At 43.2% G+C, this 15,343-nt stretch overlaps 1 protein-coding gene across 12 annotated transcripts in view; it reads right to left on the bottom strand.

Annotated features, from left to right (window-relative positions):
- The window catches only part of MTSS1 (MTSS I-BAR domain containing 1), a 118,232-nt gene that overhangs the window by 3,146 nt on the left and 99,743 nt on the right, over positions 1–15,343 (bottom strand). For 3 of the 12 annotated variants that reach the window (XM_054167343.1, XM_054167348.1, XM_054167346.1), the window contains 7 exons: positions 14,878–14,985; positions 13,857–13,954; positions 11,673–11,883; positions 5,050–5,169; positions 3,866–4,060; positions 1,615–1,779; positions 1,089–1,251 (listed from right to left, as the gene is read on the bottom strand). In XM_054167343.1, the coding sequence (XP_054023318.1) occupies positions 1,089–1,251; positions 1,615–1,779; positions 3,866–4,060; positions 5,050–5,169; positions 11,673–11,883; positions 13,857–13,954; positions 14,878–14,985 (1,060 nt within the window). The remainder of the gene's footprint in view (positions 1–1,088; positions 1,252–1,614; positions 1,780–3,865; positions 4,061–5,049; positions 5,170–11,672; positions 11,884–13,856; positions 13,955–14,877; positions 14,986–15,343) is intronic. The other 9 variants (XM_009910649.2, XM_009910650.2, XM_054167349.1 and 6 more) reach the window with 6 other exon arrangements.

The raw sequence follows: 15,343 nt of genomic DNA, 5'->3' as shown, positions 1-15,343 counted from the left end.
GAAGAAGGAAGCCCGAGATGCTGTGACCAAGCTTCTTAGACCGTGTGGCTGAAGGCAGGCACTATAGCAGACAGTACCTAAAGCTGCAAGGTGACCACACCTCTTGTGAAAAAGAATGAGGACTGTACACAGCCCTTTCTCTGAGCAGAACTGATGAAGGACAAAGACTCTTCATTTGCTGCCCACATCAAGATACCTGAACTGGCATCCTACAAGCCATGTGCTACTGCTTGTAGACACAAGTACTTCAAACAGTCAGTGACTGAAAAATGTATTTTTGACCAGGCAATGAGGGGCTCAGGGGACTGTGTACCAGTGACTACAAGCAGCAAATGTGCTTATTTTGCAAATAAAGTAAATACCAGCTGTCAGCTCTGAAAACTCAGCCTCAGCTTTAATAATTGCACTGGGTTCCTTCCTTTCCACATAACTGCTGAGCCCAGCTAGGTCCTCAGCAAGCCCTCCTGGCTCTTGTGATTGCACAGCAGGACTGACCTCAGCTGAGCAAACAAGGCAGTTGCTGAAATGCAAACACCAGACTCAGTCTCTCTCAGCTTGCTGCTGGTTCTGAAATAGGGCACAAAACCCAACACCTTACTGCAGCTTCTCAGGTAAGCTGAAATCAAGGTCCCAAATGGATTCTTTTTCCAATTACTGCATTCTGCTTAGGTAGGAAATAAAAAGTCATAAAGGGAAACCAAGAGCAGATTCAGAGTACTGACAGAGCAAGACAGCGAAGTCTTGAGTGTTTATTTGCTAAGACAATAGCACAGAAAGGGCATCACTACCACAATAAAAGGTATTATTCCACTTAACCCATGAAGTAATTCCAGCATCTTATTTAAGCTAAAACTCATACTAGCAATGCATAATCATTCATGATGCTATGCAGCAACTCAGGTTAATAAACCCAGGCTCCATTTGTGCTGGAAAAAACTTCACAACACTGGGATTCATCCCTTTCTGCCCAGCTGACTACAAAGCCAGTGAGAACCACCTGCTAGAATACAAATCTTTTGCACCACAGGGTGAGCATATGATGGCCAGACTGGGAATGCACTGATAAAGAACATCTCTTGGATGGGTACCTTGAGATGGGATTGTATCTTCTGAACAGCATGGAGTTGTTGTCTGGGTGCTGTAGCCACTGGAGCACTGCAAGGAATCCCGACTGCTCCTCTGAGTGTCCAGCTGCAGCCCTCTCGTCAGAGCGAGTGTCAGCTCCTCGCAGGCCTCCATCTCCTCTCCCTGCTGGTTAACACACAGGACAGAGACGCATTACTTCAAGAAGGGTTAATCAGTCTTCACACCAGCTTTCAGCCATCTCTTCTCCCAAGCAGAGCTTGTCACCACCACAACCCAATAGGATTGCATCCAGCCACCGGCCAGGGCTTAAGCCCAGGCATTTCTTTGGATGCTGTTGCTCTACAAGCGCCAATGTCCAATGGCACATTCTCTCAGGGCCAGGCGATTTCCACTGGCCACACCAACTCTGCACCAGTATCACTTGTCAGATGAACATGTGTCAACACAAAGCACGCCAAAAAGCAATGTCAGGAGCTAGCACGCCCATCTCCTTTGCATCAAATAGCATTTTTTAACTTAGAGCTTCACCCTTGTGGCAGCCGAGACTGTCATGCTCCGAGGTCTCTGGGCCTCCTCGGGGGCCGCAGCTGGCCCGCTCTGAGCTCCCCCGTTGAGATCTGGCTCACGCTTTTCTTTGCGACGCTGCAATGTGTTCACCATCGGCTGATCGTACGGGCCTGGTTTGGCCCAGTCCTAAGGAAACGTTGCTTGTTAGTGACAGCTTTCACCAGTAACTGTGCTTTAACTACATCTAAAACTATACAAAAGGGCAATGCAACAGCTCACATCTCAAACTAGGCATGCCTTCCTGAACATGGCCAGAAATACATTCATTTGAGGCTATTACAAGGCTTTAGTTACAAAACCTATCTCCTTTATTAAAGAGAATCTGAAGTCCTTATTCTGCTCAAGCGTTCTTACATGAAGATATTGAACATTTTAAAGCCATTGTTTTCTCCAAATGAAACTCCACTGTGTTTAAGCCTCTGTTTTCAGAAATTCAAATGCAAAAATCACAGGCACATAGCAGAAAATGTAGATAAATGTCCAATCAGCAATGTAACTGTTCCAGATGTACACAAGTTCTAATATTAGGAGCTGTTAAGCATGTCTTCAATTCTGAAAATTTAGGCTTGAACAGATCTTTGATACACATTAGAGGAGCAAGTTACTCTGAGTAATCTCTCAGTTTACTTACTAGCTGAAATCTAGTTCATAATAATGACCTGTACTGAAGACAGACTGGAACTTCACTCTGAATTACTGGTGCCAAATCTGAAACAGAAATTCCTCATGCCACGAGGGCTATGTTCACTCAGGGCTCTATTAAGCAAAGTCCTGAGGGTGTCCAGAAACCACACATTGCACACAGAGCAGGATTATCAGTGACCTGTGCTGGGATGCAGAAGTACTGCCAAGATGCTGCTCCCCAATGCTAGCTGCTGCAGGGGCAAGCCCAATCCTAGGAGAGATTTCCCTCACCAAGACAAGGGCTGCTTTAAACATAAAACCTGAAGAAACAACTTGTGCATCAAGAATAGGCTGCACCTCTGGCAGCTGCTGGCTGCTGGGCAGCCTCTGCACAGCCTTCTGGTAAGTAAGTAATGAAAGGCTAAGACCACACTATGGACTTTTACTGATGTGTCCCAGTCCAAGGTACGAGAAGTGCAAGGCAGCTGTAGTGACAGAAGCCCCTTGTGCAGAGAGGAATTTTGGTTTTATTGATCTGTATGAAACATGGCTTCACATTAGCAGCTGTGTCTTTACTGTAAGTGTTTTGCTGTAAAACATATTGGTAAAGGGCATCTAGCACAGACACAACTACTGCCTCTGAAGCCCCAGGACCACTGTGGCTACACTCTGTCTCTCAACAGTCTCCAGTTGCTGGAAAGAGAGACTGGGGGTTCTCTAACAGGGTATCTCAATTTACGTGTATAAAAAGGTCCCATGGTGCATATGCAGTATCATATAACCACCCACAGGCATCTAAGACCTGTGCAGTTACTATCAACAGCACATCAGCCTTGTTAAGATTCAGGGCAACAGACAAGAGGCCATCTCCCCTTTCTCTGGGGCAGCTTCCCAGGGGAATTTTCTGGAACGGATGAGAGTCAAGGCTCTGACAGAGCAGAGATGTTTTGATGCCAAAGGAGATCCCTGCAGATCCAGCTGGAGCAACTGAAAAAAGTTACTGCACCGACTTTTTCAGTGGTCTCACCCAGGAAAGCAAAACAAGCTGGGTAAGCACCATCAGTATGTGGCAGTACCGCTAGGAGAGCTTCGGTCATCACTCTTGGGCTCACCTGGTGACGAGCACCTTCTTAAACCGCTCCAGCTAGATCTACAAAAGCCTACGACCCAGGCGGAGGCCAAGCACAGGCGCCACAGTGAGAACATCATGGTGTCCAATGTATGGTCTCACTAAGCCAACTGGATGCCAAGCTTGCACTTCCCTGCTCACGTGAGTGCTTTGACGGTGCTAAACAAGCTCTTTTCTCGCTGAATAGAGCCCAGAGTGCTTTACCAATGTTCCAGAGTTCAACTATTCCTCCCTACTCAGGTGTTGTCAGCTTTAATATGCTTTAGGCAGTGCCAGAATAGACAAGGTCATTCAGAAGTAACCACTCCTGGATTTTAGCCCCTGATTATCTCCATTCAGAGTGATATTAAGCAGAGCAAATCAACGAGCAATTACACGGATCGAAAGGGAGCAACAACCGCCGTGAGCACACTGTTGGTATGAGGAGGTGAGGACTGCCACAACAAAAGGAACACAAACCTTCCAGCTAGGGATCTTAGATGATGGCAACATGCCTGGCCCAATGGTGTAATAATGAACGTAGTCTGGAAGGAGGGCTGAGGGAGCCCGAGTCCACGCGCGGGAGACAGGCGGGAAATGAGGGAAAGGACCTGCACCAACTGAAGCTACGGATGGGTCACTTGATAAACTACAGTGATAAAACCCATTAGACAACTGGAAACGAAACAAATAAACAAACAAAACAGAGAAATTAATATAAACAGAATGAATATGAAAATATACTGCGACCGATGTTCTGGGGATAAAACTTCTGCGTCTTCAAACAAAAGAAAAGATCTGCAAATTAACAACAGAAAACTGATACAATGTTTGGCTCAGAAGTGAGACTGCTTGAAAATTGTTATCTGGTGTAACAAATTTCAGGCATCAATCTAGCAGTCATTGTCTCCAGGCTGAGGAGGTTTCCCTTCTGTCCATGAAAGCAGCACACTGGGAAAAGCCTTTGCCGTTGAAGTACTCTGCAGACTAGGGACATAGAAACAAAACATTTCCAGTGTCGGAGGCATTTGCATTGGCGGCATTTATTCTGTGTCACTGGACAGAAAGGAAAAGCATCCAGCCTTCGAGCATGACGTGTTCTGGCTGCATGGAGATATGGAAGGGGAAAAAAAAAGAAAACAACAACAGCAAGGATTTACCAGATGAGAATGGAGACCGCTATCACCTCCTCCTCCCATCCAGGGTGTATCCCCTGTAATTTATTCCAACCGTGTGTGTTTTGGGTTTGTTTTAGTCAAGACCAAATCCCAGTTGCTCAGTGTGATGTGTACTACCTACTGGGAGAGAGGGGAGAAGCCACAAATGGTACAACCTGGGCAAGATGCTCTTTTGTTAGGCAACCAGCTGGGTTTGGCCAGTGTTCCATGATTTCTGAGTAGAAAAGATGAACAATGCATTTCTCTTAGAAAATGACCTCTGTAAAACACCCAATTTGTAGCCTCCCCTGAGCAGCTATTTTAAAGCCAAGTGTTGCTGTGATTTATTCAGATTCATGTCTACAGGAGCGTGCAACAGTTCCTATTCTCATCTTCACAGTCAGGAATCCTGGCTGCATGCCATGCATGAGGGGTTTTTTGTCCAAATGTTGCTGGGTTTGGGTAACAAGCTAGTAGGTTCATATGTCTTGAGATCAAGTTTTTCACCTTATCTGTGGAGGCCCAAGCCCCCATGGTGGAGCCTGAGCTGACTGAGGTGGGGGAACTGCACTCGCTCACTGACTGGCAGGTTTCAGAGGCTTCTGAAGAGGCAGAGCTGGACGAATTCTGCAGCGTAAAACAGCACCGCAAGGCAGGGAAAGGATAAACAAGCCATCAAAAAAGAAACAAAACACACACACAGGAACAAAAAAAGAAAGACAGAAAAAGCACATACACAGAGACACACACAGGAGAGAGGGAAGGATGAGAGAAGCAAAGGGTTAGGGTTTTAAAAATCAATTAGAAACTGCAAAACCATTGCTAATGTTCAGAAAATCTATGAGAAACAAAATAAGCCACTGGCTTAATGCGAGAACTTGCCACACTGCTTGAGAATGAGGGAATCGAGGCAGCCACCCCAACTCCTCATTGCAATATCAGCATCTCAGTGGTGTTAGCTGTCTCAGAGCAAGAAGCTGAGGGAGCCTATGGTCCAAACATGCAATATACTGAGACAACCGATTTATACACAAAAGCAGTCATCAGTACTTCCAAGACACAAAGTTTAGGTTTAAAAGACAAAGCTGCAAACATCACTTACATCCTCAAGTTCTCAGATATTCTGATCTGCAAAAGTGCTTGTGAAAACCTCATCTGAGTTCAAATATTATGGAACAAAGAAGTGATACTTACCAAAGCTGGAGGTTTCCAAAGGGCGTTATCTGTATGCATGTGTCTCTGTGGGTAGTATGCATACACCAAAAGCACCCTGAGACAAACTTTTCCCCAGCAGCCAACATGAAGGCACAAGTACTCTGCTGAGTGCCTAAGTGGTGGCATGCACTTGCTACCCACTTTCTCTTAACAGCAGAGACAAATATCAGAGGCCTGCACAGAGAGTGAAGGAAAATGCAGGACATTTGTGCATCCTAACATTGTCCATCAAACTAGGAACTCATTTTCCAGTTTTCAGTGCATGCCTTTGTGTACTTTTTCCACTCTAAGACCTCTACAACAGCATCCAATTTACCTACAGGCAGGCCCAAGTGAATAACCACGTGGATCATTTTACCAATCTCCCCCTTGAAGGTGGCATCCCCCTCAGCAGGGATGGAGTGCAGGTCTAACCAAACACTTGGAAATGGCCAAGAATACTGGCAAAGTTGTCAAGGCATTACTGAGCTCTCTTCGCTATCAGAAAATTCAACACTAGCAAACCGAATTCATCCCTTGGTAGTTGAAAAGCTGTAAAGCAAGTCTATCAAAGGACAACCTTGGTATGTGGCAGGATAGTGAAGGGTCTAAATTCCAAGTATGGCATCATGCCACCTTATTTTCTGCAGATGCCCCACTGCTGACGAGCGAAAATGTCGAGTTTGCATCTGCTAGACTATTCCTGTTTGCAAGCGACAAAGCTGCATGCAGCAAATAGAGAAAGGCAGAAAACGCAGATTCTGAAGATGCAAAGATGGCTCCATTTACATGGCATAAGAAGTGGTCAAGTTACTTTTGCAATAAAATTACTCCAAAGTGAATAAAAGATGGAAGAAAGAACTCTCCCAGTAACTCAGCACGTCCAGTTTCAGCAGGCAAAGCCAGACAAAGGATGTACCAAGATGCCATAGGGAAAACATCTTACTAGCTGAAGGAAAGGGTAAGAAGTGATCTCTGAGGTCTTTTCCAACCTTATTGATTCTATGATTCTCTAAGTGGTGGTAAAGAAACAGGGTCTCTTCATCTTGAGAACTTGCATGGCACAGGGAAAGGACACCTCTGGTCTTGCAAAAAAAAAAAAAGTTACAATAGTGATAAAAAAGATGGAAAGGGAGGCAGGAGAATACTGAGCTCCTGAAGGAAAACTGCAAAGAAAATGCAACAGGCAGCAGGTCAAGGGCTGCCTGGATGACACTGCAGAAACAGCCTTGAATGGCCGGATCCCAGCACGGGTAGCACAGACCACCTTTCACTTCTTAGCAGAAAGTACAGAAGGAGCTGAAAGCTTAAGCTGTAGTTACTGCTTGGGCAAAGGTCTCCAAACTTTTGAGTGCTTGCTCAATGGCACAGCCATTAGCACACACAAAGGCAAGCCCTGGGCAGAGCAACTTCTACTGCACATCCCACCGAGTGAGAAATTTGGCTGTCATTTTCTCAGCTTATTTCAGTCTATTCCTTTTTAAAATGATTGCTTAGTTTGACTGGTTTTCTACAAGTATTTATTTCATTTTAGCTATTGTAAACTTGGGAGATCATTATTTTTTCCCCCACAGCTGTGATAATGGTGGTTCTGCTCTGCTCTCAAACCATCTCTTCTGACAGAAAGCTCCAAGTTAGCAGAATCAGCAGAAAGACAAATCTGCTCTGTACAGTAACAACCAGTTTCTCTAATCTACATTATACATATGTAGCCTGGTATCTGGTCTCTCAGACATTGTGCTACAGCTAATTCTTGGATAGTGGCTTGGTCTTGGATAGTGGCTTGGACTTGGATAGCGTCCCGCTGCTTGCTGTGGTATGTGTGAATTCCAGCAATGATACAAAACATAAGGGAGAAAACAGATGCATTTTGGGCTACTGAGCTATGACTGCATTCTCCATCTGTTGTCCTACTAACCTAGAGAAGGACTGCACTGATTTCTGATTGCTTGCATCCTTTGTTTGCTATATTTTCCCATTTTCCACTCAAATACAGTGTTGCTTTCTCAACCCCTTCTCTTCCTCAACTACCAGCTAGAACTTCCTGGGCAAGGGTTTCCCAGGAGACCAAATTCTAATGAAGAGCTTGGTCCAATGTCCCTCTACAGTCAGTGGAAGATGTCTCAGTTTACCTTTCAAAAAAACAGTGGATAGTGACTCAAGGTCACCTCCTCAATTTGTCCCACTTCCAGGAACATGTCTCTACTGACCCTTCTTTTTCAGTCAGGGACAAACTGTTGGGAAGCCCATCTTAAAAACAAAGCTCAGATGATAATTTACAGATGCATTTCAATTACTTTGAGACTTTTTTTTAAGGTATGATTTGGGAACATGTCTTCATTTACACGGAAAGCTGAATAGTTGTAACAATGTATTTCCCCACTTCTAACTTAAAGCTATTTCAAGCAATAGACTCTCCTTACAAGCAGAATCTTTCCAGCTTGCTGAGCTGCACAGAGCAAGTTCACACCAGCTTCCCTCTACTTCACTGTTTAGAGAAAGCTATTTCCAAAATACTCTAACAATAAAGACTTTGTCCTCTGCTGTCTGACAGCAAATCAACAGATTTTTTTTTCGTCTTCATCTCCTCCTTTCTCTCCCCATTTTCATACCCACAAAGTCGTAAGTGGCCTCAAAAATCCAACACTATTGATGCTTCCCCCACGTGTGTTTACTCCAAGTTCAGCAGATCCTTCTAGTATTATCCCCCCAAATCAAAGACAACTGTACTACTGCCATGTTACTTCATCACATATACTCACAGACCTCAGTTTGTCTACTACATAGGGCAGCACTGGCCATGTTGGGCATTTGTCCAAGAGTTACTCTGTGCTCCCAGCAGTGGATCAGAAGGGCTTTATATGACACAAAGTACATGCCACGGGCAACGCTGGCCAGGACTGACCTCAAATCTGGCATTTAGAGAAACTATGCTGCTTTCCCATCTGTTCAGCTATACCCAAATGTGCTTGCTCAATTAAGATTAAAGCACTTTATAGTAACATCTCCACATATACAGCTATCTGTTCCTGGCTAACACTGCTATTCGCAGCGATGTTAACAGCAACACTGCACTTGAAAAGAGATTGTACCAGTGTAAGGGCAAAGTCTGGTTTTATAATTCCTCTTTTTCCTATCTTCTATGCAGGGTGTGGTAATTATGAAGACTTAATACTCAGCAACTACAGGCTGTAAAGTACTCTTTGTTTTCTTAGTCATCTCTCCTCTGTTATAGTCTGTATCTTGTTTGAATCTCTACTTATTTCTTGTTGGAGGGTTTTTTCACCCAGCTGTGATTTTGAATAAATTTAGCATAATTTTCAGAGATGCTTGTCTAAAATGTAGGTGAGAACATAAAAGCTTCACTTAGCTCACACATTCTCTTTCATATAATAGGAGAGTTTATTGTAGCCCCCTTCTACTTTTTTAAAATCCATTATTAAAAGGAAATGAGCCTTGTTGCCCCCACAGATGCCACAGCAGATAGCTAGCAAACATCAGCAAAGTGTCCACCTGCACAAGATATATAGCTTTTCATTTCCTTTGTTGATTCCAGAGCTTGCTTTCTCAGTGTCACTACTAGAAACAATGACATCAGTGTTTTAGAAACAGCAGCTGATACTGCTGCTCCTCCCCACTCAGCCCCAAGCCTCAAAAGCACAATACCACAAAGAAGATCTGTCAGTTGGTTAGACATAAAACATGAAATAATGCTTTAAACTGAACAGCTTCTCAGTAAGCTCACGATCACAATCACCTGTCAGCACAACACACACCATTTCTTAGTGCTGAACATACAAAGCAAGACACTTAAGCAGAGATGAAGCGGCCAGGCAATGATCTGTTACCTTTTCCTGCGCGTTAAAGGTACACAGAACTAGAGGCACACAGAGCACAAACCTATTGGGTATACCAAGACACTACACTTGTCAAGTCAACACCACACTGCTGCAGCCTTCTACAGCTCATGAATAGCTCAAGTGATGTTTGGATCGGTTTGCAACTTTATGGCCAGTTTCTAAAATGAAGTGAAAGCACATGAACTTAGCTGGTGTACACCAGTGTGCCTCCCATCAGCTTTCAGAATATTCTGCCAGCTGATATTGGCCTAACTTCTCCCCCTTGCTTAACAGGGGAACTTACAAAGAGAGGTGTTGGGTTTTTTCCATGTCAGGGGCAATTGCAAAGTTAAACTCTCATCTGCAAACAGCATCATCATGTAGATTGTCAACCTTTTATGCAGGTGCAGTGGATACTATGAAAACTGAAGATGATGCTAGCATGTATGACTGATGTATGCATCTTAAAACTCAACTTCCTTACCTTGTTACTATTCTAGTTTACTTTACTATTGCTCATTCACTTCTTTGCATTTCACTTTGGTTAGCCATAGCTAATCTAAACAAAACATTCATTTTATTAGTGTGCACAAAGCTCTTCAGGATGCCATCTATGAAAAAATGCTTATGTGCCCATACTGAGGACAGCACAGAAGATGTATTCATATTAAAAGACAGCATTTCCATTAAAATGAAAGAGGCAAATGGGTTTAAAACCTGCTGAGCTTCCCCTTAGGGTATGTTCCAAGCCTAAAAGAACCCGTGTTGATTTGGACGATACCCTAAAAATTTCACTAAGGGTGCTACTTACTTAATGTTCTGCAAAACCTAAGGGTCTGTGTGCTGTCAAAGGTGGTCTAGGAGTAGCCTAAGTGTGCAGGTGACAGCTGGTAACAACTACCATTGCAATGGCTGGCTGCTTGCTGACTGTAAGGATTAAAACTCTCTACTCCCCAGCCATGCCTACAAAACCATTTACTCTCCAACATATACACAGGAATGCAACTACATTAATTAAACTAAAGGACAATCTTCTCCAGTGACCTTGGAATGTATTAAAAATGAGTGATACTCAACAACAGGATATTATGTCCACTGCCTTGTTTAAAAAACATTGCAGTTGTCATGTGATTTGTTTAAAAAAAAAAAAAAAAAAAGACAAAAGCCCTAAACCAGAAAAGACAATTCAGGTGCTAGAAGATATAAGCTAGAGAGGCATGCAAACCTCTTCCTGCAGGTGGCCAGTTGGTTTTTATAGGAATGATGCCATGAACAGATAGAGCAGCAACTGACTTCTGCAGACCAAAAATCCTCTGGAAAAGTTGGCTTAGATTTATAGCAAAATCCTTTCAGTTTGGCTGGGTTCAGGACACTGTTATATGTGACAACACAAACACTCATTTCTTATGAGCCCCATAAGGAATTAAAAAATACTTCTCTTTTTCATGCAGAAACGTAGTTTCTGCAGGGTGCTCAATTGAGAGTCAACAAGCCTATCCACAGCAAGGGATGGAATAAAAGACTGCAAAACCAATTTTGTATGATACTGCTAATGGCACTTTGAGGATTCCAGGTCCTTTGCAGGGGAGGAACAAAAATTTTCTCCCTGATACCGAAACTACCAGTATCAGTACTTAGGCTGTCAGACGTCTCCTCCGGCACCAATCTTTGTCCATTACACAGCAAACAGCCACCAGACCTTAACAACTTGCCATCTGTGCAGGATGCTAACTGTTAACCTCAGTAGGTAAAGTGACTATTATTCCTTTCTGTAAGGTGGGACTTCTTACTCTCACATATGTATGCATCTGAAATGTAGGCATCTAGGCTCCCTTCAGGCTCAGAGTGAAAAATATAAACACATCCCCTGAGAGTGACTCATCTCTTTCTTCAGTTCTAACTGCACAAGCAGGGTAAAACCCTCCAGCTAGAAGCCCAGCTTTTAGATGGATGAAGAGCAGTGAGACAAACCTTACCCTCAGTGTTTAACCTGACTCCAAGGCACCACAAGAATCACACTAGATGCTTTTTGTGAAGGTGAGCCAAGTTACAGAATCCAGCTCACCCTCAGGTTTTAGTTCTCATGCTTGCACGTACCTGGTTAGGTGCTTCTGGTGGCATGGGGGATGGCGATTTGGACTGGAAAGCATCCTGGGACATGAATCCAGAATCATGGGAGGACACACTGGACAGCCTCATGGGTGCCTGCTGAGGCAGATTGGAGCTGCGATAGCGATAGTGTGAACTAGGTGAGTGCGAGTGCGAGCCACTGGACCGGGAATCACTACTGTTAACGCTGTTCAGACTGCTGTGAGAGACAAAAGGACAAAGAAAGGAAAGGGGAGAGGAAAAGACACAAGGGCGAGGTGGGGAGAGACCCATATACAGTACAATTAACATTCCACATCTCTAGCAACAGGCAGCATAAACCGGAAAAGAAAAAATACTGAGAAATTAAATTTCAATATATATATTTGCACATATATATCAGTCAAGAATCATAAGCAGGTGCAGTATCCATTGTGACCAGACAGAAAATGGCATTTTACCTCCAATTTCATGCAAATGATCAAGTTCTGTAACCACTCAGAGTCCACAGTCAGGTTAGGGATGAAGGTATCACTATGTCCTCTCTAGTGTGTGCACAAAGCCCACCTGCTAACAGCTCTCTCCTGTTCCTGACTTACACCTTGTTGCTCTCGTATCATGGCCTGAACTTTCAATGGGATCTCTAGCATGGGATTGAAAGGCATCACAGTTCATCCAGACGTCTGCCTCTAGGCATGCCATTACAGTAGGCCAAATGTGAGGCTTTTGAAAGCACCACCAAAGCCCCATACTTTGGAGTACCTAAGACACATTTCACTCACATGAAGGCTTTCTACCAGAAAAAAAACAACTTGTGATGGCAAGTCAAGCCTTGGAGTGTGTAGTTTTAGTAAGAAAGTAACTTCAAGACAGATAATCAGAGAATTAAACATCCCAAATTAATAACCATGAAGAAAACCCCACCAAACCCCTGATTTTTCAACCAAGGAGACTGATTCTTAATTTCCCCTATCCCTGAATGACAGCGATGACACACCAGCCACAATGCCTTTGGAGTTCCCTGCTGGGGTGGCTGAGCAGGATGGATCAATTTGAAGGCAGCCTTCTACCTTTGGTGGCAGGGGCCCATCAACTAGCTGAAGGGATAGCTCTAAAGGATACACAGGTGAGGTCTGCACCACCTGCTGACATGTAACAAGGTGTACAAGTCAGCTTGGAGCAGGGGAAGTGGAGCTCTGCCTTATTTTACCTATACACAACAGTGTGTTGCCATACAGGCTGTTCCACAAGCAAAGATGAGGCTGATTAGGCACGGATGATGGATTTTTGCCATTTTCTTTTACAGCTTCAGGATATTGCATCTTTAAGCCTGTGCTCATTGCTCTAAATATGCATGTTTTCACATATATATATAAAAGCACTGCAAGGATTTTTTTATATATATCTGCATGCAGAGGCAAGTAGATACATAGAACTCATGTTCACTTGCTCCGACGTGCAAGAGTTACACGTAGGTAACTTTGCCCATACACAGGGGACTTCTCGTACATTATCCATGAAGCACACTAAAGGGTAATCATTCAAGAGCAGCTACACAGGTGTTGAGCAGCATACACAGCAGGATATCTTCCTTTTCAGTCAAAGGAATGAGTAAATGTAGACACCAGGGTTGTGGGGGCAACATGCTAATAAACTGTTTTATGAGAGAAAACAGTTTTTATGGAGGAAGCATAGACAGAATCCAGTGTTTCGACGTATTTCAGGACATCAATAGACAGCATTAAACAGTCAAAAAAACTTGTATCAAAGAAGCATTTCCATCTACCAGACTGGTAGGGCAATTGCCAAGGATGTTTTTCCTTTTCAAACAGTTTAACTTACTGATTAGTAACAGCTACTTAGAATAATCTAAAAAGTCATCACATGAAAAACAGAAAAGGAAATTACGAATGAACAGTCTCAGAGCTTAGATCACTACAGTCTGCTCTTTGATCTGAAATGGATTTAGGAGAACTGAATCAAAAGCATCTTCAAGCTGCCTTGAGTTCAAAAGTTGTTCAGTCATGCCCATCCTTTTTAATATTCCCAGTCACACACTTAAACAGATAAAGACCGTGAAGGATTGGCTTTATTAGCAGTTATTTAAGTATGCATACAAATCCATACCATAGTCTGAACCTGCCTCCCTTTGCCCCCAGATAGGTTAAAATTAAATAATACCAGTCTACTTACCTGCAAACACTAGATTTCCTGGACATGGTAGTACTGGGAGAAGATGGAGGGGTCTGGTAAGACCAGCTGTAATCAGAACCTTTCAGATCTAAAATTACCTGGTGAAAGATAATCAATAGCATCAAGGATATGGAAATCTTTTCCTCCCCCACTAACTCAAATCATCTGTTTGTCATACAACATTTGTTACCACTATGGACTCTCAGTGTCAACTGACTAGGCTTGTTCTCTTCCAGAATTACACTGTGTATTTTACACAGGAGAATCACCTTCACTCTTGGTCTTCCAGGAACTATTATACTTCAACCTTAGGGCTGCTATCACAGAGGGGAGTTCAGATCTGAGTGAAAAAAATCTTTACAAAGTGAAGTGGAGATTTACTTTGTGCATGCTGCAAGCTGCTTTGGTTTGGGTTTTGTTTGTTTGTTATGTGGGTAGTTTTTGGTAAGAAAAGTATTACAGACAGAGTTTTTAAACTGTTGCAATTTAAAAAAAAAAAAAAGAATCAAAGATCTAATATTCAGCTACAGCAGAACTTCCCTCCTTTGCACTTCTATGTATGAGGAAACTGCATTCACACAGCAGGGCTGAGGCAAAGGGTCGTGTTTGGAGTCATTCAATGATACACATTTTCCTATGCATTTCAAAGACAGCATGGCAAAAATGATCCAACATTAGACTACATCAAGCTATCTAATCCCAGCAATCTTGCAACCACACAAAGAGGGAGATTCAAATTTAAAGTGAGGGGATGACGTCCCTCATGTACTGTTTGCAGAAACTGGGCATCTTCATATACTTCCAAGTGTTACTGCTACCACGTCACATTGGTCTCCATATCCTTCAGAAGCACCGAGTTGGTACTTGAATTTTTTCAACTCCTTATGTTAAAAACTACTTTGCTGCAGTGAAGCATCTACAAAACACTAAATGTTGGTAGCCAGGATTCCTCATAATGCAAAAGGAAAACTGGTATAAGCTACAAATACAAACGTTTTGCATGCAGGCAACAGGAGCCAACCTGTTCACTTGAAGACGGCAATTTGTGCGGATCCATGGTGAGACTTTTCAGGTCATCTGATATGGTTTGTAAATGGGTTATTTCTCCTAGCATGGATATTTCTTCCTCCTGAAAAGCCAGAAGAGCAGGGCTAATCACAGCCTTGGCTTTAAATGTCAGACCCATAACACAACACACAACCTTCCTCTTTTTGGTGATGACTGTGGGTGTGCCCAGCAGAGCTGCTCATTTTATGTCCATTAAGCAATCACTTATGAAATATGGCTGAAAATATTAATTTGGAGTTTTATAACTACTTTAACATTACTCTGAATTCTGGGGTCCAGAAACATTTTATCTCAAAGAGATAAATACATCTCAGCCTTCTTCTTGAGACATCTTCAAAAGAGTGTAATTTTTGCTGCATGTGGCAGACATTTAACTCTTCTGTGCACACTCACTAATGTGTCCTGAAGGGCTTAAACTC

Source organism: Dryobates pubescens, chromosome 14 (genome assembly GCF_014839835.1).
Source record: "Dryobates pubescens isolate bDryPub1 chromosome 14, bDryPub1.pri, whole genome shotgun sequence".
Lineage (NCBI taxonomy): Eukaryota > Metazoa > Chordata > Aves > Piciformes > Picidae > Dryobates > Dryobates pubescens.
Note: the sequence above shows the minus strand (reverse complement) of the source record. Positions and strands in the feature narration are given on the sequence as shown.